The sequence below is a fragment of the Eublepharis macularius genome, chromosome 1 (genome assembly GCF_028583425.1).
Source record: "Eublepharis macularius isolate TG4126 chromosome 1, MPM_Emac_v1.0, whole genome shotgun sequence".
NCBI classification, from domain to species: Eukaryota; Metazoa; Chordata; class Lepidosauria; order Squamata; family Eublepharidae; genus Eublepharis; species Eublepharis macularius.
Window position 1 is genome coordinate 154,236,851 of NC_072790.1, and position 23,856 is coordinate 154,260,706.

The 23,856-nt window shown below is 40.8% G+C and overlaps 1 protein-coding gene across 1 annotated transcript in view; it reads left to right on the forward strand.

Moving 5' to 3' along the window:
* FMN2 (formin 2) overlaps nt 1-23,856 on the forward strand; it is a 354,893-nt gene that overhangs the window by 307,857 nt on the left and 23,180 nt on the right. Inside the window, exons 16-17 of the mRNA XM_054972122.1 lie at nt 96-147; nt 13,250-13,399. Coding sequence (XP_054828097.1) covers nt 96-147; nt 13,250-13,399 — 202 coding nt within the window. The remainder of the gene's footprint in view (nt 1-95; nt 148-13,249; nt 13,400-23,856) is intronic.

Below are 23,856 nucleotides of genomic sequence, written 5' to 3' on the forward strand. Positions count from 1 at the left end.
TCTTTTCCAGTGTATGCACATGAAGGATATTGCTACCAAAGAAAATTACACAGCATTGTATTTTATGTCTTAACTTTTCACTTTATTTATTACAGCTAAAATTGACCATGAAGTGGAAGAGAAATCCTTGGCAGAAACACATAAAAGGTGAGCTGAAAATCTGTTCTATTCAATATTCTTCTCAGTTTATATTTTTCTGGACACTGCAGAAATGAAATAGTGATCACAGTGTATCAGCGCAGTTCAGACATAATGCAGACCATGGCTTATTTAAACTGTGACATAAACGATCATTTCTTCCTTGACCGATCCTGGTTGCAGTGCTTTGTTCTTCCTCACATTTTCCCTGTGAAGATCCAGCCTCCGTGCAAGCCTACATTGCAACACAGGCTGGAGAACAAAACTTTGCAGCTTCACCAAGTTATTTATTTTTGGCTTGTGGAGCTGCAGAGACAGAGAGGTAGATGTCTCTCGGCATGGAAAGCAGCTACTGGTTCATACCCTCTTATCTACCTAGCTTTTCAAATTAATCATTGTCTCACACCAGATTGAAAGAATACAACAATATGTGTACACAAAGTTGTCTATGCGAGGACACCCCCTCCATACACATTTTCACCTAGCATCTGGTGACCTTATTCTACATTCTACTACTGAAACTTGCTTTACATCAAGCAGTGGCAAGGCAGTTTAGGGGGGTGATTAGCTTCCCAAACTCTGTCAGTGGTGGCACGGATGACGGTTGCTGATCTGTGCCCATGCCGTCCAGACCCAAACAATGCTGATTTACCACACAAGCCATTCTCTGCTCTCATGTGGAACACTGGAAGGTCTGGAGGACCTTTGAAGGTCTTCCTTGACATTAAATGAACTGTCAAGAGGGTTACATTAAACCAGCCATGGCTTTAGGGGATTTCCTCTGACTAATAACAGATGTACACCATTCTGTTCTATATTTTTGAATACCCCACTTATATACAAAGGAAAGAAAGAAAGAAAAAACTTAAGTGTTTAATTAAAATGGGTAATTAAATATTGCTTTAATGTGTCAGGCTAACTTTGCAGTGGAGCCAGTGCCCTATGTGTAATTCAGCATGTCTTTAAACACCACTGAGGTTTGAGTTTTGCAGCTTTTCTTGTTCAACCTCTGGTTTACTTTTTTCCTCCTTGCTTTTTGTAACTTCCTTACAATCATGGCTTATTTTAAGAATTAATTTTACTAGGCAATGGAAAATATTTTCCCCCTTAAAATTTATATTTTCCAAATAAATTGGAAATAATACATGCATCTGCCTGTTTTTTAAAATATCAGAAACAAAACTGGAACTGTCATAAAAGAACTATTAGAAATGATGTTATTATTTTAAACATTTGCATTGTGCATTGAGTTAAGAATGGCTTCTGAACTCAAGAGCTTGATGTGACTCTGGTTAAAGGCTGTATCAGTCTTGGGGTCGGGGAGCTGTATTGTAACATCTGTCAATGGACAAGGTGACAAACTGTTTTCAGATCAATAATTATTTTGTTGTCAGATGTATGTGTGTAGGGAGAGAGGGTGGTTACAAGCAGGAATGAGGGCTTTACCCAGAAGTCCATTTACTCCCCTGGCCAGGCCATCATCTCTTTCTGTAGAGGGGCTTCCCTGTCCTTTGCTTCCTGGTCCTTTCTACCAGTTCCCTTAAGTTGGCTCTCCTTTCTTTCTCTATCTCTTTTCCCCTCTCCCACAGTCCTTGCTTCATCTTGTCTCTGTCTAAATCCAGCCCCTCTCCTTTGTGTCCTTCTGCCTCCAGTTAGACTCATCAGCATTCCCTGCTTTATTCCTCTCAGGTAGCCTTCTCTTTTCTAGCTACAAACCATGAAATGTGGTAGCAATGGTGCATCTAATATACATTGGCTGGGCTGGAGTGGCCAGGCTACACCTCCTTCTGCAGCAGCACAAAGGGAAACCCCGGATAGTTTGCTAAGCAACCATAAAAGTCCGGGAATACATATAATTTAGAAACAATAAATAAGTATCAAAAATTTTATATATTTGTGCAAAATACAAAGTGCAAAGTGCAAGTGAATATTCAATAAATATGAAGGTTATGAATACAAGCAATTAAATAAATCTATTCATCTGAAGTCTGTCCAAGTCCTGTATCCATTTCTCATCAGTTCATGTCTCAATGAGTTCCACAGGCTTGGGAATGGAGAACATTAAGGTGGCTTCCAGTCCAGAGGTGGATAAAAGTGGGCGTGCCGACGGGCTTATGCGTGCATATTAAACATCCCCGTTTCGTATCTTGTACTTCATCCAAGGCACGAATTACTTGGAAACTCACCAAGGACACAGTTTTCTTATGTTCTTCCACAAGCCATATGCAGTGGAGTTTTCAAACAGTTTGAAAAACTCCAGTTTTCAAAATATATAAAAATTTTGATACTTATTTATTGTTTCTAAATTATATGTATTCCCGGACTTGTACACCTCCTTCTGGCCAGGAGCAGCCCTGCTGGAACCAGGCCTGAGTGTGGGTGTGACTGGTGCTGGCAACGAAATTCCTGTTGTCTAGCTGATTGGAGGTTTGCCTGTACCAGATGGGGCAGTCATGCTGGCCCATGACATTTGCATGTCCTCATTCCCCTGCTACAAACAATGAAACATGGTAACAAAGGTGTCTGTCTGTCTGTCTGTCTGGTGTCGCATTACAGGCTGTCATTTTCCATAAAAGTATTCATTGCTAGTGTATAGCACCTGATTTGTACTTCACCATCTAAACAATTTCCCCTTGATCTTCTCTTCCCTAATTATATGAAAATGGGAGGATACCTCCCATGTTGATTTCTGAAGTTCTGTAAATTATTAGAAAACTATGTTTGAGACATGGCAGTTGAGGGAAATGGAAACTACATGGTGCTATAAGAAGACATTGGCAAATCAAAAACAGGGAGGTTGATATCCTTCACTAATTACATTAAATCTCTGGAATGGAAGGGAATAGCCAAAAGAGCTCTAGGAATTAGAATGTGATGGTCATTGAGAACAAAAACAGCAATATTCAAGTCCAGTTGCATATTAAAGACCAGTGGCACATTAGCACATTAAAGTAGCACATTAAAGACCAAGATTTTCAGGGTATAAACTTTTGAGAGTCAAAGCTCCCTTCATCAGATACACTTAGGAATGGAGATCTCTGAGCCTTTAGATCCCACTCAGGCAGTGGGAGTGGTGTAGCAAAAAGGGAATCAGGAGGCAAAGGTACAATGGCATCGTGCAGCTTGATTAAAGCAGAAATTAACATCTGTAGTGAGATCAGAATCCTAAGTCTCTATTCAGTCCTGGGGTGTGTGTGTGTGTGCGGGGGGGTGGATTGTTCTGAATTTTTGGATAAACTTAAATTCAACAACAAAAACAACAACTCTGAAAATTGATACAATATTGACATGTACTATTATGGAGAATTGGGATGAAGTTTTCTCTTGATATATGATTGTAGCCTGGAATAGTCCTAAGTCAAGGGAACTCTCATCACAAAAACTGATCAAAAAGCCTTAAGGAAATGAAAATTGGAGCATTTCAGTTAAGAAAGTAATGCTAAAATGCTTCTGTAAATGTAGTTTGCAGCCTGCTCAGCTGTCATCAGGGATTCCTTGTCTGTTTTGGTCTTTAGTTATCTCCTTTTCATTCACGTTTTCTAAAATTGTACTGCTGATTACCTTTCCAGATATTAAAATCAGCGAAGAATCCTGTGGCTCTTAAAGGCTAACCCTTTGATTGTTTATTGACATAAGCTTTCGTAGGGAAGTATCTACTAGCGTTGTGAAACCAAATGGAAGTGGTGATGTACATTTTGGCACATACTTCCCTGAGGAGGAGGATCTTTAACCTATCCTGTAGAGATAAGCTGTATGGAATCTTTAGCAAAGATCTTACTAGACAATGGGGAGATATTCTTTTTCATCTATTAACAGCCTATAATGAACACTAACATGTATCCAGCGTGTTAAAACATTTGCTTGTTTTGCAACAATGGGTTATTTTTTTCATAATATGAAGCATTTGTTTAGAATTCACCTAATAAAATACTTCAATGTCAAAAGTGCTATTTGGGCTAAGTGTGAGCAGAGAGCTTAAAGAAGCTACATAAAGAAGAGATTAGCTACATTCTGTTAGTCATTATGACTCATGGGTAGAATGAAGGTGCAATGGGTGAATAGACAAGTGAGGTACTGCACTGTGTAGTGATGGATTAGATGCAGCTCAATTAATGTGATTAACATGGTTGGATTTTTCTTTTTCAAATGACTATGTGCCACACAATGTCTATCTCATGATTAAATTGCATTTTATCGAGAAATGCATATCCATTATTTAATATGGAACAAAATGGAACACTCCTCCATCCCCCCATGAGAGTGTGAAAACTCTGAATAAACAGAATGTTAGAATTTTTGGAGAATTCCTAAAATGACTAATGTGTTGAGAACAGTGCTTCAAGTGTGTTTTAGAAAAGCTTGATTGTTTATCAGATGAGCTGAAATGGAAAGTTCATCTTTCATGCATAATGAAGACAAAGAAAAGGCCTAGAGATTCCATAAAGTGTCTAGCTGTTCATTTGTCAGAAGAAAGATGTTTAGGTTGTATGTCTTTATTTATTAATCAAATTTAGTGTCTTTAAGAGTGTCAATGTGTGAAATGTTTATTCAAGAAATGGATTTCTGGCACATGGGCAAAAAGAAAAGTGAAATGTTTAGCTCACAATAAGGATATATTCTAAGATATTTGAGTAGGTATCCTGAGATGAGGGGGGGGGAAAACACAGGTCTGTGTTTATCTAGCTTCTACAGTCAGGCAAGGAAGGATCAAGCCTGGTATTAAAGCTGAAATGATATGGAATGTCTTCACTAAACCCCAAACAATTACATCACTCTCTGAACAATATTGATAAAGTGCTACAGAAAGAGACCTGGCACTTTGCAGTTTTCATGCTTATTGCTGATTACTTGAAAACAGTAAAATACTTGACATGTTGAAGTTGAAAATACCTTTTTTTATTCAGGGCACAGTAACACTAGCTCTCTAGAGTCTCCGTTATTTGGAGCTCTTCTACTTGTAATTTTTTTTCCTGAGATACAAGTGACTGAACATAGGACATTTGCAAGTAAAATGTGTGCTCTGCCACTGACTTATAGTCTTGTCTGCATAAAGCCATAATTTACATTCCTCTGAAGTTTGAAAAAATAGTATGATCATATTTTAGAATGACATGAGGAAGAGGAGAAATACACGTATATCCCTAGACTGTTAACAATAAGAGAATCCCCTCTTGATTCTGCCAAGAAGACAAACAGGAAGATAGCATATGTATATTTTCATATCATGTTCTATTTCATGTTCAAAAAGCAAGTTCAAAAACCCTCACCCCTTTAGGAGAGGGTAAGATGTTTGATAAAAAGGATAATCCAGTTGAACATATAATTTAATTTCCCATCAATATGCTTCACTAATTGAGGGGTTATGATTGTTCCAAATTAGATTTCTCTATAGAGGTGGTAATTCCAACGTTGCATCTATGCATATTTGAAGTTTGCTTTGAAACTTTAATGTAGTTTATGAATACAAAGTTTAAAAATCAGGTTTAAGGGATTTAAATTCATTGGTATCTAGAAGTGTTATTAATACTAAATTATTATAGCTTGGATGTTGGGATTCTTTGTCCTTCAACTCTTCTAGCATCTAATTTACGGAGTCAGAGTTTCTGTTAGCTTCTTCTATTGCATTTCCTTTTAAGTGATGGTAGCCATCACCCCATATACTGAATCAAGAAAATTAGGAAAGCTCAATTATTATCAGGAGCTAGGCAGAGCGTGCATATTACCCCTATTCTGCAATCACTTCATTGGCTACTCATCTGTTACCAAGCTCCTGTTATCTGTGAGGCCATCTTTCTCCCTATGCTCTGCCAAGGCAGCTTCACTCATCTGAACAGACTTCTGCAAATGGGCAAAATCAACAGCTGCCTGCTCACACGCTTTCTCTGTGGTGCCCTCCACCTAATGTATCAGCCTGCCTGAAGAAGTCAAGAATGTTCCCACTCTCCTGGCTTTCCATAAACTATGCAAAACTGAATTATTCAGGAGAGCATTTTTACAGATAATAGGGCTTTGCTGTAAGGAAATGGCTCAGAGCGATGCTAGTGATAAAGGGATTGTAGACTTTATTCCACTGTCTGTTGATGTAGGTATGTTCTTACTGGTTAGTTTCTGCATCGTTATATACTGTGTCAAATTTCTTATGTTTTGTTTCTGCACTGTTTTGGCTCTGTATTTGGATTAATATTTCTATTTGGATTTCTGCTACCCATACTCTATTCCATTGCGTATAGAGTATCCCATCCATTGATTTTCTTAATCATACATTGTGTAACTCACCTTGAGTGTCAGTGAGAAAGGCAGTCCATAAATGACAAATAAATACAACCTGTCATTTGCATTTTAAAATACCAATAAGTTGGCACCTGTTGGCAGGCTTGTTAGCTTATTACTCTTGGCAGTTACAAACTTGGATCATTATTACCCTGTGCAAGACATTAATTGCTTAAAGAAAACTGACTTAACAGAACAAAGAGCCTACCTGGGTTGCCTCACATCTGCTTCTAGCACATGAGTAGTTTTCACCCAGTGCCATTTGCAGATTTCAGCTTTTGGTATGCCTACTAAGCCAATGTTAATATGGGTTATGGTTGTGTGTCAAAAACTGAATTCATTGCCTGACAGGTATGTCTTTATACACTGTGTACATGCAGTTAGATGCAAACACACACATACCTGCAACAGATTGAATGCTGGAAGAAACTGGTAGTTAATACGCCTGTTTTTCTCCACAGTAACAACTCATGGATGGTTGTTGCGAGACTAGGCCTGAGATTTTTTTTAATAAATATAGAATTTGGAGTTCCCTCTCCAGAAATGTTGAAAGCATCAATGCAGTCAGTAAATATTATTTCATGGCATACTTTCAATAAAAAGCAGAAGTCCAGTGGCACCTTAAAGACTAACATTTATTTCAGCATGAGTGTTTGTAATTCAGAGTTTACTTCTTCATATGCGATGAAAAGGAAATATGATTTCATTTTCATAGCACTTGAAGAAGTGAGTTCTGACTCAGGAAAGCTCATGTTGGAAAAATGTTGCTAGTCTTTAATGTGCTGCTGGACTTCTGTTTTATTTTGGTACAGCAGACTAACATGACTTCCCTTCTGGAAAACTTTCATTAGTCAGTTATGCAATCTTGAAAACTGTACCTTGAATTCTGACTTTAATAGGTGTGAAAGTAGCATGTAATTTGGGGACACAAAGACTTTATTTAGATATGAATTTTCCATCTAGAATATGTCTGCAGTCGTAGCATCCAATATCAAAAGTTCCTGGATCCACAAACAACAGAATTTATCTTTCAGTACCGAGAATGTTGTATTCAGATATACAAAATATTCAATGTCATGTTCAAAAGTTGAAATTTTTGAGGTTCTGCTGTATATGGCAGAGTATACAACTGAACGTTTAAAATATGAAACTTTTAACTATGATATGACACCAGTACCAAGTCACTTTTTGACATTTTTATGTTTTAATACATTGGGTTCAATTCAGACATCATGGTTAGTGAAAGCCAGTGGTGGGCTTTGGGTTTCTTTGGCGAACATTATCATCTTATCTTTGGACTCCAGGATTTTCCCTGGAGCTCTAAAAGAGTCAGTGACAAGGTCTCTTTTGAAGAAACCATTGTTGGACCGCACCGATCTGTACAATTACTTCCCAGTGTAAAATCTCCTGTTCCTGGGTAAGGTGATTGAACAAGAGGTGGCTGAGCAACTGCAGGTATTCCTGGATCCAGTTCAGTCCGGCTTCTGTCCTGGCCATGGGACAGAGACAGCATTGGTTGCCCTCACAGATGACCTTTGTTGGCATCTGGATCAAGGCGGGTTGGCACTTCTGGTCTTACTGAATCTTATGGCAGCATTCAACACAGTTGATTACAATCTTATGTCCCACCACCTCACCAATGTGGGGATATGTAGGATTGCCTTACAGTGTCTAGTCTCCTTTCTCCACAGTCAGGGACAGAGGGTAGCACTTGGGGAGCAGATGTCACCTCACAACCCATTGGCATGCAGTGTTCCCCAGGGGGCAATTCTCTCCCCAATGTTATTTAACATCTATATGTACCTCCTTGTCCAGTTAGCCCGAAGGTTTGGACTGGGTTGTCATCAGTATGCTGATGACACCCAGTTGTATCTTATGCTGGGTAGCTGGCTGGATGCTGCCCCAGAGGTCTTGGCTAGGGCTCTGAATGCTGTGACTGTATGGCTTAAACAGAGTCAACTGAAACTGAACCCTATGAAGACAGAGGTTCTGCATCTGGGCTGCAGGATGATGAATTTGGGAATTCGGCTCCCAGCCCTTGATGGGGCATCATTGGTGCCCACACCAACAGTGAGGAGTCTGGGTGTGATTCTGGATGTCTCCTTATCAGTGGAGGCCCAGATCACAGCAGCTGCCAGATCTGCATTTTTCTATCTTTGTCAGGTCCAGTAGCTTGACCCCTATCCACCTGCCTTGTAAACAAGTAATTGCTTTTTTTCAAAAAAGGAGGACTGAAAAGTCATACTGAGAGGAGCAAACCTGCTGACTGGGGGTGTGCACTCCCAAAAGATCCGGGTTTCCTGCTTCTGGTTTACCCAGAGCAGGAAAAAAATTCAGGTAAACCTGCTTCAAGTTTGGGTATTCAAGCAGATTCGGGTTTATTAGGGAAGATTCAGCCATTGTTTCCAATGGGAAACACTGCTCCCAACTATCCAGGCACCTGGGGGGCATTTTCTTCCCTATTTGCACCAAATTTTCAGGGGACCCTCTCCCAACCCTCCTCTCATGTCCATCCATGTTTCAGGGAGATTGGACATCGGGGGCCATGTTATGGCCCCCCAAAGATGGTCCCCCACCCGATGCCTATCTCCATTGTTTTCTATGGGAAAAACCGGGGGGAAGGTTCCCAGGAGGCTGGGGTGGCATTTTGGAAGCAAAATGCACTAAACCTTCAGGGAACCCTCTTCCAACCCTCCTCCCATGGCCTCCCCAGTTTCAGGGAGATTGGACTTGGGGGGCCAAGTTATGCCCCCCCCCAAAAAAGTAGGTCCTCCAGCCGCATTATTCCCTATGAGGACCAACGTCACACCAGAGAATCACAATAAGAAAAAAATGATTAAAACTACACAAAACCATATGAAGCAAGTGAGTGAGCAGCTAGAAGTGAACAAATGGTCAGCCTCCCTCGATACAGCCAAACTGATGAAAGGGGATCAACCTCACTCCAGAGAATCATCCGCTGAATTCAGCCTAAACCAAATGGGCACTTCTGGGTGGCTGGGGGTGGAATTTTGGAAGTAAAAATCACCAAACCTTCAGGGGACCCTCTCCCAGCCCTCTTCTCACGGCCTCCCAAGTTTCATTAAAAACATCACATCGATGTTTAATCACAATCTACTGTCCTAGATTAAATCAACCCCCACCATCGCACCAGAGAATCAAAAACACACTAAAACACAACCAAAACCACACCCAAAATATTTTTTAAAAATTTTATTTCTCAGATTTCTGCCCCATCCTCCCCACAAGTGGGCTGAGGGTGGGTAACACCTTCGTTATACATAGTCCTTTTGAAAAAAAAAATTCTTGCCGGAGTTTCCCCTCGTTACAGTCAACCTGCGGCAGTTTTTAAAATCACTTTGATACTTTGCTTCTTAAAGTACTCAGTCCCGTTTCAAGAGATAGTAATCTTTACCTTCTTAGTCGTTTTCTCAGGTTGTAATCACTATTTCAATATTCAATTCACTTCAAATCCCCTTGTCTCTGTATGAAGCTTGGGTATGAGGGTCTTATGCCAACCGAATTGGCTCCAAGACTGCTGCAGAGATCTTGGCAAAACCTCTCTTCGGGTGGGACCTCAAGGGACAAGAGGGAGTCCATTGCGTAGGAAACCCCCTCGCCCGAGATCAACACGCCCTCAGGTTCTTGAGCGTTCTACACCTGTTCTCCGCCTGAGAACAGTTGGCTACGGGCAAATCCTCGCCCCTCTAGCCTCCAAAACAGCAGCCTGGACAGCTCAGCTCTTAGAGCTGCGTTAGACCTTCATGGATTCCAAGCCGGAAGTCTCTCTAGTGCAATTTCCATAGTTAGTAGAATTTCTTCCCATGTAGCATGACGCTCTCACCTCCCCATTCAGCCCAAAATGCCTTCCCAATTTGAGGCCTATGTCCCAGCATGTCAGGGGGCATTTGGGCTACAGTGGGAGAGAAAAGATAAGCAAGTCATGTTTCAGTGGATCCAATCCACTGTGTAATTTATGTGAATCCAATACAAACTGTGTGATTTATGCAAGTTTTTCTGCATGCCTGGGGAGGTGCTCCGTTTGCAGAAAGATGCACTGTATTTCCAAGTGGCCTTGATCCACAGATTAAAGGATCCATGTGAGTGAGGGCCGCTTCAGAATTAGCTATGTAATGTAGTACCAATTGCAAAATTTTATAGTAAATCACACACACAAGTTTCTAGAAAGTAAATTATTTCCTTTGCCTTCTTGGCATATATAATGTTTTAGTTACTATAAAAGTATAGAAGGCAACAGTTTAAAAACCTCACATTCACTTTTTTAAAAAGAAAACTATAAGGATATTTTAACTACCATATATGGCAAACTTCTTTGAACAAATTGAAGTGATGATTATGCAACTTGCCGGTTGATAAACAACTTGATTCCTCTGGAACCCTGCTTTTCAGCCTATTTGTGTTGCAACTCATATTCTCTGTTTGTATATAAATGATATTTGCATATGATCTTTGAGAACTTGCCAGGTTTGCATATTTTGCATTTTACAGCTGTGTCCACTACTGTAGAAGTGATCAACCTAGATGAGGACTTGAATTGTTTGTAGCTTTTTAGATAAAAGAATTCTGGTGGCCCTTAAATAGCTGTATGCCTGAATTGCTTTCTGTTGGTTCCCAGCAAGATTAGTAGCGATCAGCTCAAAAGCCTGCCTTGCCCCCTTTGATCCTGTACTATTCTTAAGAAAAGCCTTCACGTCTCCAATAAACATTAGTACCATTTATCAAACTCATTGAGCATTTATTTGTGGGGATTTCAATCTAGTCTGGCTCCCTAATTGTTGAAAAGGCTTCAGATAGAGAATTATAGTGCCTAAAAGGGCTGCGCTGGGATGTGCAACTTGCTGTAGCTCATATCTTTGGCTAAGCTTGGTAGTGTTTTGTAGGTCTACAATCTCAATCTTAGAGCAGTTCCAGACTTGACAGGCAAATAAAATGGCTGCTGTCTGACATCACAGTAAACTGTGATGTGTTTAAACCATGTTTTGTTGTGCAGACCTAGGTCTACTAGATTTACATTGCAGGCACCAGTGTATTAATTAACCACAGTTCGCCTGCTGCTTGCCTCTTTTCCTGCCTACCTCCTTTCCTTAATTCTACCTGGAATTAAGAATCACTGGAACACAGAACTAAGCAAACAATAAAGGAGTGGAATGGAAGAAATATGTTCATGCCCTATGTGTACATATTAATTTTTGAATTTTAAGTACCAAAGTGTTCAAATGGAGTTCTCCTGGGAGGTATTGTTGCATCAGATGGCAGCAGTTTCCTTCCTGTATCATTATTTTTACTCATTAATGTCTTTCTGCATGTCATTCCCATGACAGAAATCACAGTATGGGAATGACATGTGCAGTTATATAGCTGGCTTTCATGTCTGGAGATGGGCCATTTCCACACACGTTGAATAATGCACTTTCGCAAACCTTTTGAAGTGAATTTTTTGTTCCACACATGGAAAATCAGTTTCAAATGTTCACTAAAGAGTATTGAAAGTGGATTATCCAACGTGTGTGGAAGCAGCCATGGTTAGGTTGCAGACTATCTGAGTGACTGAGATAGTAGTAGCAGTTTTGCTTCCATTCGGTAATGCTGATTGTTTCATGTTCTCTGTGGTTCATTCAGAAACTTTATATGGATCTTCAAAGAGTAGTTGGTCTCAGGATTGGCTATATATTTGTATACAGATATTGAATTCATGTCATAATTACATGCGTGCATGCAAATAGTGTGTTAAATTGTTTATATGTGTATATAGTCGTGCAAGCATAAGTATCTTGATTTGTATTTATTTAAAATATTTGTATGCTGCCAAGGGCTTTCTACCCAGATTACTGACTATGTTGTAAGAAATAGCTCAGAGAGATGCATTGGTAGGGACAAGGACTGAACACTTTGCTATTGGATACTGTCTGCTGATGTAGATATGTGCCTACTAGTGAGTTTCCACACTGCTAAACATGCCATGGAAATTATTAATGCTTTGTTTCAGATAGATTTCATCTCTGTGACCAGCTTTATGCTTGTTTAAAAAATGTTCTGCTACCAATTCCTGTTGTATCGGTTTCCTGTCCTTCACTATTATACTTTGTTCCTAGTGAAGTCCTAACTATCAATTATATTTTCACTTGTGCTGTTGTAATCTGCCTTGGATCACAGTGAGAAAGGCAGACTATAAATAAATAATAATCAAGGCACTGAACAATTAAAATGTTTATTTGTACTTGTGTAAATGTATATGTCCCTGTTGTTCAGATGGACAAGGTTCCTCGTTTGGATTACCTTCTGTGCTGCCTGTGTGGATGTAATGCTGCTGACAGGGCAACAAAGAAAGAGCAGACAAATAGACGTTTTTTTTTTAAAAAAATGGTAACTGGTTTGTGGTGGTTTTATTCCAAAGTTTCACGTATTAGGAGTTTTAGTTCAATCAATATGTGGCTTTTTCACCTTTCTTCTGTGATAAATTCCAATTCTATTACAAATCATAGTAGCCTGTATAGTGCACATTTATAAAATGATTCAGGTATCATAAAGAAGTGGTAAGTTAACACTTGCACGAGTCTGATTTTTCTTGCGTTTGATGAATTGTCTTTTGGCTGGAAAAACATAAAAAGCTTTACCTGACTATTGTATTTCTCTGATAAACACCAGGCATCTAGTTTTCAAAGTAAATCTAACCGCAGTATGAACATAAAAGAGCCAGGCATACATTTGTGATAGCTATCAGCCTACTGCATCAGTTATATATGAAATAAGTATTTGGATACAGATAAAATTTACCTTGTTTTTGGTAATAAAATATTTGCCATTTTGTTTTCTTGGACAGCTTTTTGGAAACTACAGCATATTTCTATATGAAAGCAAAAATGGGTGAGAAGGAGGTGTCGTTGAATGCTTTTTTCAGTATTTGGCATGAATTCAGTTCTGATTTTAAAGAGTTCTGGAAGAAGGAAAACAAGCTTATTTTGCAAGAAAGGTGAGCAACTATTTTATGATAGCATTTAAAGATTTTAGATACAGTATTATAAGTACTACAAAGCTATATAATATCCACCTTGTATCTGAATTTGTATTAGTATATATCTGCTTAGTGTTCAAATACTTTTGATATAATAGGCTATCAGTGCTTAGCTCTTTCCCACTTAAGTGACACATTGCTCAATTGTATAGAAAGATAGCAATGCGACTATGCTGGTAAACTGACAGAGATTGCTGCTATCTCATTATCTATGTTCACACCAGTAATTTCTGAAAGTTCAGTGCCTAATTAGTGCTAGGAAATTTTAAAATGTTTTTTAAGTAGTCAAGAAGACCAGCAAACTCATGATACTCGTTAGATCCTCATATTTGTATGAATATTTTGATTCTGCCGGTCTGGCCTGGGTCTTGCAGACAGTCTTTCTGTGGAGAAGGATGGATCCTTATTTATTTTTTTATAAAGCACCAGTGACGTGTGTGACTCATTAGAGAGTATGAGAAGATAGATCTCTGCCCCCCAAAACTAGAATCTGACGTTAGACAACAAAGGTTAGATGAGGAGATAAACTGAGGGAGAATTTATTTATTCCAATTTTGCTCCTCCTCCTGGTTAGCAACATGTGCTGCTTTCACAACCAAAGGCAGCAACTGCTTTTACTATTTTTCATTTTGGCACAGAAGGAAACTCAGCTCAAACTCAGTCGCTGGATTCCATCAGCACCAATCACTCATGGACAGCACTCCAATTGACTTGTAGCTGCTGTCTTCAAGAAATTTCTCAGTTCATATCCTTAGCAATGTAAATGGTTGGGGCTGAGGTAAGAGACAATGTCCCCATGACAATGTCCCCATTGTTTAAGAAAAAAAAAAACATATGCGGTTTTGCACTCGTCTTACTCTCTAAGGCATTCCGTTTTACCACATTGGTAAAGTATGGTTGCCATATACTGTCATGGAATTATTGTACACGGTACAGCTCGATGTACTGTCACCTAAGAAGAAAGTTTCATCTCTCAGAGATATTGCGACACATCATTTCAGTAATCTTCCATCTCCTAGGTATAGAATTCTCATTCTCCCTTTTTAAGTGACAAAATGTGGTAACCTTTATAGATTAACAATGACAGGATTTATATGGGTGCCATAGAGCATAGAAAATGAAGAACATATAAAAGCAGATTTCCAATATCAGCCACAAAGACAAGAATTTTCCAAGACCATTAAGAAAATGAGAGGGACTAAACCCATTTATGTTCACTACCCAGGGGCGGTGCTAGGGTTTGCCGCGCTCGCGGCTGGCCGGCCAAGTGCCCCCTCCCCCATGCGCACGAGCACGTGCGCACCTGCCTGCGTGATGATGTCATGCGTGACGTCATCACGGGAGCGCACGTGCCGCCGCCGGCCCGATCGCTGCAGCGGGCAGCCTCCGAGCTCTTCCGCTCGGTTGCCTCCGCCGCAGCAGATGCCTGCCCGCGGTGGCTGCGCCCAGCCGGGGGCTTGTGCTGGCGGCGGCGACGGCGCGGGGTGGGAGGAATAGGAGGCTTCTGCTTTGGGGGGGGGCGCACCCTCGCCCCCCCCGCCTCTTCCAGCGCTCCCTCCGGCACCCCGCGCCTGCGGCCACCACCTACCTGGCCTCAATAGGCGCACCGCCCCTGTCTCTACCCATTATAACAATGATTGGATATCAACGAGGACATTGAGTCAGCAGCTACCATGCAGCTACTATGGGTGAAGTCCAAGGAGACGAGCAATCACAGGAATTTGATCTTCGAATAGTCTTCCAACAAGACACTTCTAGGAAAATCATCAGTATATCATTGTATTAATTTCTATCTGAATGACTTTAGTGATCTCTCATTTTTAAATCCACTCTTTCAGGTCTTTTGATTTGCCCTGATAATGCAAAGCAAACAGTCAACTGCATTAGTTTTTACCAGAGCCCATGACTTTGAGAAACTGAAAGGTTTTATTTCATTGCAACAATGCTATGACAACATCTCCCCCAGTTCAAGGAGAAATTCAAGCAAGTTTTTAACAGGCGTCTGCATCTTCCCATTGACATCAGCATGTCTAAATGTTGCACCTGCTAACTCTATATTTTAACTTTGCTCTGACACCTTTGACCCTTCTTTTTATTCCAGAATTTTATTTTGAATACGGACTTTAAAAAAACAACAATCCAATGTGGTATGTGCTGAATCTTTGAGTAACCAGATATTGTTTTCTGAGCAATGGGTTACATTCCAGTCATTCATAATACATGAGGGTATCTCAGGATTTACTTAGCTCAGCATTGACAGCTATGGAGTGTCACTGCACTCTGTTCTTTTACTAGCCATCATTATTCTTCTCTTAGAAGGTCTTTGCCTGAGTCAGAGCAACTTAGCCTTCCAGCCTAATGGCAGGAATCTTAATTGTTCATTCCAGGATTTTCTACCCCATCATTCCCTCCCATTTCTCTTTTGTCTTAGGCAAGCTGTGAAGTGAAATGGATGTAAGGATCTCTTCCTGAAACTCAGTACCTCTCTTTGCTTCCCATGAAGGGAGACAGGGCAAATATGCATCAGTATAACCCTTCCATCTTTCTGTTTAAATTAGGGAAGCATAGAAGCTTTTTGTACCTCAAATATTATTTTTGTAAGTGAGGCTGCATCCCCTACTACCCTTACCATTTCTGTGTGGTCCCATTGTAGGATAAAAATCTGTCAGTATAAACAGGCCAGTTACAGTAGCTAAGAAACCTAAGCATCACTTTTCAGGAAACTTACTAGCAAAGGTTAGCCCTGTCTTAATTATGTCATCCATGACTACAGCCCACAACTTCCAGTTGATATCTATCAGGGAGGCTCTTCTAAGGGAAATCCCCCCTTGCCCACATCTGTACTGGTTAATACTCCTGCAAAGTTAAAGCACCATGGTTAAAACATCTTCCAGAGCAAGAAGATGGTCAGAGAGAAAATTAAGCAGCTGCATGTGCCTGTGGAGATAGTGGGTTTTTAAAAGTCTTCCTAGTCTTGTCAGCAACTTGATACTCTGTCTGATAGATAATCTTTCGGCTTGTACCGGAGAGATCTCTCACAAGCTAATAGTCATGGGAGGGATAATGGAGATGTCTTGAAGATTCATTTGGTCATCTTGGCTTACTTGCCTTACTTTCACCTCAGGTGGCAGAAAGACCATCTCCCACTCAGGTTGTCTGCATTAGCTTGAGCCAGAATGTTGCTAATCTACTGTGCCTTATTTTTGCACCATATATAGTGAAGACAGGGTCCATTTTTTAAAACAAAAACAAAAACTTGTTTGGCACTGTTTTCTTGTTCATTAAACTACTTTCTCATTGGGTGCAAGCACAACCTAGCCCTTGAGTCATAGCAGGGATTCAAATTGTTTATATAACCGTATATCTATGCAAGAATTTCTGCACAACCGTAAAGATAAAACAAGAGGTTGATCCCCAGGCCTGTTAAAATAAATGTTTTGTTTCCCCATCCCCTCCTTTTTTCATTTGTGACAACCCTACATTAAGTGCAAAGAGCCAGTGCAGTGTAGTGGCTAGAGTGATGGACTAGGATCTGGGTGTCCCAGGTTCAATTCCCCACTCAGCCATAGAAGCTCACTGGGTGACCTTGGGACAGTCACAAATTCTCTAACAGTATTTGTTGTGAGGAAAAAATGGGGGCAAGGGGAATGATGTAAGCCACTTCGAGTCCCCATTGGGAAGAAAGGCAGGGTATAAATGAAGTAAAATCAAAATAAAATACTAAAACTGTATTGTACAGGGTTTATCACATGCATAAGCTAAGGTAAAATTATCTGGATTATTGATGGAGAGTCTCTCCAACCTGATATGATTATTTTAATCTAACAGCTACTTCCACTCTTTCAAACACCAAGATGCATCTTGGAGTTTCTTGACTATAAAAGTTGCCCATTCCTGCAAGAATAGCAGTTAAGCTGGCACCTGGTGTGTCATGTTGTACATCTAGATGAAAGGAGAGATTCCTGGCCAACATGTCTCCACAGCTCATTGATCTCTCTCTGAAGAAAGACTGGTATGTCTCCCTACAGATTACTCGGCAGGATGATTTAAAGCTTGCTGTTGAACGATTTAAAGTCTGGCATTGTGTAGCTATGCATTGTATAGGAAGGAGCATACTGGTAAGCTGTCACTGCTTCTTCCAAAGAAGGGCATTAAATCTTACAGTGCAAGGCACATCCTCTAAAAGTAAACTTAAGAGATCTTTTGTTTGCTTTAGAAATTGGAACTAGTTAATTTGACTTGAGAACGAAACGCCTGAAGACATGGGAAATATTATTTGTATGTTTGAGGATAGAAGGGCTGGCAACAAAATGCTGAGGGGAGGGTGCAGCGAGGTAAGTAGCTTCCTGCCACTCTCCCCTGATTGGCAGACCTCTAGTTACCTAGAGGTCTTGTGACATATTTGAATTAATGTCAGCTGAGGCAAACTGGCCTATGGCCTTAAAGCCATATAAACCTCACTTGTTTGGGCATAGAAGGGCTAGAAGGTTAGAAGGGTGGAACAGTTCAACTGTATTCATATTAACTAATTCTGCTGTATACTAATTCTGTTGTATTCATACTAACAAGAGCAGATTGGTCAAAGTTCTTAACAGCACAGTCCTAAGCAGATCTAGCAGAATCTTAACCAAGTCTATTCAGTGGGGCTTACACCCATGAATGTATTCTTAGGGTGGCGCTTTAAGTCATCGAACAGACATAATGTCATATGGCCTAAAGCTACATCTCTCCTAAGTCCATCCAAAGGCACTGTTTGGTTGAACTGTTTCTGCTCTTCTAACATACACTGCTCTTAAGCCCCCTTTGAAGCACCTTCTTTCCTTTTGCCCATTTCCTAAGTTTTGGTCCCTTTTCAATCAGTCCTATTATACAAGGCCTTTGAGGTCTCACAGAGAACGTATTGCTTTTCTCTTTCTCTCTCTCTCACGCATACACACACACTGGTACATATGCATACACACACAGAGACAACACTATCTTTCCTTCCAAATAAATTCTCCTTTTCCTCTAAGCTGTGTCAGTGAAAAGAAACTTAGAAAAGAGATTAGGGCAACTATCTAATTTTATTTAAGTGAGGACCCATACATGTAGCTCACAGCAAAGGGTTTTATTTTTTTAAAAAAATACAGATTACTAGAACATGTATGTAGGATTGCCAGCTTTGGGTCTGGAAATTCGGAGGTGGAACCTGGAGAGGGCAGGTTTTTGGAATAAGGACCTAAGAAATGTGCAAACTCTTTAAATACTTCAAGTGTCCCAAAATTACCCCCAAATATAAGAGAGCACATTGTAAAGTTTTGCCAACAGCAATTATTGAGGGTTGCTATTCCTTTAAACAACAGATTATGTTTCTATGGCACGTGGGTGATAGACACTGTGCACCATGAGCTGCTGTCTTGCCGTTATCATAAGGGAGTTAAAGAGGATATAATTGCTTCGTTTTGGGGAGAATGTATACATTTCTGGAAAAGTGGCTATATTTTTCTATGTAACCATTGAGATAAAGTCCTGGATAGTGAAATAACTTTGTTAATCGAATTTTAATAATTCCTATGTTCTGTTTTAATGCTTGTATCTTAAAGGTCTTCGGTCATATTAAAGAGTTGTTGCTATGGCATTAGGATCTTTGCTGGAAATTCTCAGTGAAGGATAATTAGCATTGCATGATGTAAAATAAATAAGTGAAGAATGACTGCATGGAGGGATTTGAAAGGCAACTCTTCGGTTACTACAACTGACCTTTTAGTGAAGTACTTTCAAGAAAAGTGTCTTATAAAAGTTAAACAGATTGTGGCTCCAAGTTCAAAAGTTGGCCTTCAGTCTCTATCTAAAAATGAGGCTTTCTGATACCATAAATCCTAATACTTCAGTGCAGAATGTTTATTATTTATTTAGGAAATTTCTGTGTCTTTTCTTCAGATTCCTGCTTGAGGCAGCTTACAATTAAAATAATATCACAATATAAAATGCCAAACCATTAACAGCAAGCCATTGGACATAATTCAGGTAAAACTCTCTATAAAACAGGCTCCAGACCAGAAGCAGTCCATTAAAAGGCTGGTAAGATGAAACCCTTAATTAAAAGCCCAGGTGAAAAGATGTGTGTTGACCTGGTGCCTAAATGACAATAAAGTAGGGACCAGGTAAGCCTCAAGGGGTAGGGCATTCCAAAGGTGAGTTACTACTGGGAAATGCCACCTCTAGGTGCCACCAAACTCACCTCTGAAGACAGGGACACATAGAACAGTGCTTGAGAGGCAGATCTTAACAAGCGGGATGGATAGTCCAGCAGGAGCCTTTTCTTCAGGTATCCCTGTCTCGAGTTGTTTAGGGCCTTAAACAAACAGCACTTAGAATTGTGCCCAGAAACAGATGTGTGCATAATCTCTCAATTCACCTTCATCTTAAAAAAGCAAATAGAAACTGTACTGCATGTTAAAATTATAGTGGCTGCATTCACCAAAAACAGACAGATAAATATGGTTCTGGAAGTACTTTTTAAAAATAAAAATGATAACGCTGACTGCTTGTAACTTATTGTTGGAAAGTTTATCCTGGCCACTTTAACTTTCAAACACATGAACATTCCAGCCTTGTCAAGTCTGTTTAAATTAGTCATGTACTAGTAGACTCTGGCAAAGCATAAGGGTATCTGCAACAAGCCTAGTTGGAGCCAGTAGGAAATGGATTCGTCTACCATGGATACTTATTTAGACAAAATTATTAATGCTTAGTGGCAGGAAAGTAGGTTTCTTTCTCACTGGGTTGAATGATGGGAGAAATTCTCTCTTGATAAACCTGCAATCAGCCTGCTGTTTGCTATAGAAGGTAGATAAAATGATTCTGCAGGGATGTCTGGTTTCTTCTCCTTGTATCTACCTTATTCATCTTGCAAACGGGTTTCAAACTTAATCAGGGTGAACATTTTGTATACATTTGCCTGGCAATAAATAAGAGGGATAGGGAGGTAGAAGTGCTGCAGGAAAAACAACTTAATTATGATGGAAACAAGGAAAGGTTCCCTTTGTTTAGATTAACCTTCTGCTATCTATCCACATTGTATTCTAGAATGGGTGTTGAGATGCCTGATAACTAGCTAAAAACCTTGGCAAATTTTAAGTGATATTATGTGTATCATTGCATAGCTGTGTCATTTTATTTTCAAGATGTGAATTAAGTAATGCACTTTGTATTTCATTTTCATGTTACTGATATTTTTCACTGAGAAAATTTTAAATTATGGCACCACGTTCATCTAAAAAGATACTGAACTGAGTTTTTCCAAGTCTGTTCCAAAATCAGCAGTGGCTGAACATAGCCTAACTCAAACAGGACACAGTATCCTATTCCAGGACACTAAAATACTGGACAACACTTCCAACTACTTCGTCAGATTGCACAGGGAAGCCATTGAAATTCGTAAGCATAAGCACAATTTCAAAAGGAAAGAAGAAACCTTAAGAATGAATAGAGCATGGTTTCCAGTCCTGAAAAACACCAGGCTAACAAAATACTCTATACCCGACAATAGCCCTGCAGAAAAGATTAGCATATCAAGCACCAATCCATATGCAAAAGAACCTCCTCAGGATACAGTGAAGCCTCCCTCCATTAGCATTCCACACCCTGGGAAACTCTTGCAGGATGACTCAGCCCAATCCTACCTTCCTGAGTAGATATAAATTACCTGCCAACTTCTTTTCCACACTGTGACATTGAGACATCTCTGTCTTTTGGTGCTACACCTCTGAAGATGCCAGCCATAGCTGCTGGCAAAATGTCAGGAACTGCAACGCCAAGACCACGGCTATACAGCCCGGAAAATCCACAACAACCAGCATAAGGGTTGGATTGTGAGTATCAGCCGACCTGCCTGCCATGTGATGAAACACTACACCCCCTCAGCAGGACAGAGTGACAGCCAATGGGATGCCACATAGGCCTCCCATATACCTCTATGTGGATCCCCTGCTACCAGGGAGTGAGCATGCCCCAGCAGCCCCCGCTAGGTGTGCACCACCATACTCACTCCCAAGATTCCTTATGGGAATCTCAGTGGGGAGACTGGGCAGGCAGGCCTCCGTCTCCCCCCAAAAGAATCTGGTCCTAATGCCCAAAGTGCCAGAATAAAGTTGTGACAAAGATAAGCAAAAAACACCAAACATTACAACAGACTCCACATACAATAAAAAACCCAAACCAACAACCAAAGATAGGGAGGGCAGGGTGAGCTGAAGAAGAAATGTGCAGTGAAGAGAGGCGGAGCTGACAGCCCCATTTAGGCTATGCTGCCAGACCTGAGAGTGTGCCTCCCAGGTCTGGATCCCAGCCCTGCCCCCCAAACCAGCCCACCCGGTCTGCCCTGATTGGCTGGTCCAGGATTTTGAATTTCCCAGGTGTGAAGGCTGAGCGAACAGGCCACCAGGAAGACATCATGGGTAGATGCCTCCACACCCCTCTGCCCCCCTGCAGACTGCAACTCGGCCACCCAGGTGAGCCTGGGGCCTGATATTTCCTGAAGATTTCCAAGATTATTCACATACAAATAAAAATTAAATATATTATTTAAGCCAACTTTAAAACCAAAGCAGTAAGAATAGTAAAACAAAAATAACTGTAGTTAATACTATCAAAATAGTAGCATATATAATTCCTCTTACATTCAGCCACTGAATTTTTGACATTCAAGAAGCTGCTTGTTCATAATGGCTATATTCAAGTACCACGATAAACCATAGTTTGAAAATCATGCTTTGAGTAACAAACTCAGTCTGCTACTGATAAGTAACAAATACAGATTGGTGCAGAAACTGTATTGAAGGCAGTGTGTCTTGTTCTTTGTGTTCAATTAAAGGGGTTGGTGTTAACATTTAAAGCTTTATATGGGCCTTCTCCCATATAAATCTACCCATCCACTCAAGTCTTCTGTGGAGGCCTTGCTTTGGGTGCCTCCACCATCCAAGGCTAAATGGGGGTAGGGATCCCAGACCCCTGGTGGGGGTGGGGGATCCCCGCCCCCGCTCCCCACACCCTGCCCCCACTTACTTGAGCAGGGTGCACCTTCCTTGCCCCCCCCCCGCAGTGCGCCGCAGCCACCGGGATCAGGCCTGTTTTGGCCCGGATTGGGACTGCTGTGGAGCATGGGAACGCTCCTGCGCTCTGCAGCGCTCAAAACAGGCCTGATCCACAGCAAACCGGGCCTGTTTTCAGCAGCTGCAGAGCACAGGAGTACTCCTGCGTTCTGCAGCACCCCAAAATGGGCCCGTTCTGCCGTGGATCAGGCCTGTTTTGAGGCGCTGTGGAGCACAGGAATGCTCCTGCACTCTGCAGCACCTCAAAAACGGGCCTGATTCATGGCAGAACAGGCCTGTTTCCAGCACTGCGGAGCGCAGGAGCACTCCGCAACGCCCGAAAATGGGCCTGCCCAGGGGGCACACGATGACGTCACTCCTGAAGTGACATCATCACACCAGTGGGGGCACATGCACGTGCTCCATGCATGCTCACCCCCCTCTCCCCAAAGGTAAGTGCCAGGCCCCTGTCCCCCGCCGGGAGGTTGAGGGGGCCTGGCAACCCTAGATGGGGGCAACTCAAGGAAGGGCCTTCTCAGTCATGGCACTGAACCTTTGGAACTGCCTACCCAAGGAGATTGTCTCCCTCTACTCTCATCTTCCACCAGTGCATGAAAACTTTTTTCCCCATTTAGTATACCTCCAGTAAAATCTTATTGGCCCTGGTTGTGTTGTTTGTATCTCTGTATGTTTTTATTGCCTTGTTAAATATTTTACATATACATTTTAAATGCTTTTTCAATGTTTTAATGCCTTCATGTTTGCCACCTTGGGTGGAAAGTTGTCATAGAAGTGCTTTAAATAAAATTAATAAATGTATAAATAAAATATATTCCATGGCTGGATAGCTGCAAAGAACATGTTATTCAGTAAACTGTGGTTAGTATATTCATGTTACAAGATTAAAATTAGAACAATTTGAGATTAACAAACTAGCCACAAACCATAGCTTCAAAATGCTAGTTTGGTGCCAACTAAGAAGCCCTGTTTTGTTGGATTGTCTGCAATGGGGGTTTGATCAGACTACAGTTAATATACTGCAGTTAATTGTGACACAGCTGATTGCAGCCACAGCCTATTAGAGAGAGAGACATACATATATAGCACAGTTTTTGGAGGATGTTTTCATGAATCTACTATTTATGGTGCTGTACCCTTTTACTCTCTGAGTTTGTAACATGAATTGGAATAAAATGGCCCATTTTGCCACCCCAGATGGAAAGAACAGACAGACACAAATTCTATGGGAAACTAAATGGGCCATATTTATTTGGCAACAGCATAAACCAGCATATATACATGGCAAGGGCCTAACTAGTGGTACAGGTCAGGCCCTGGGGTCAC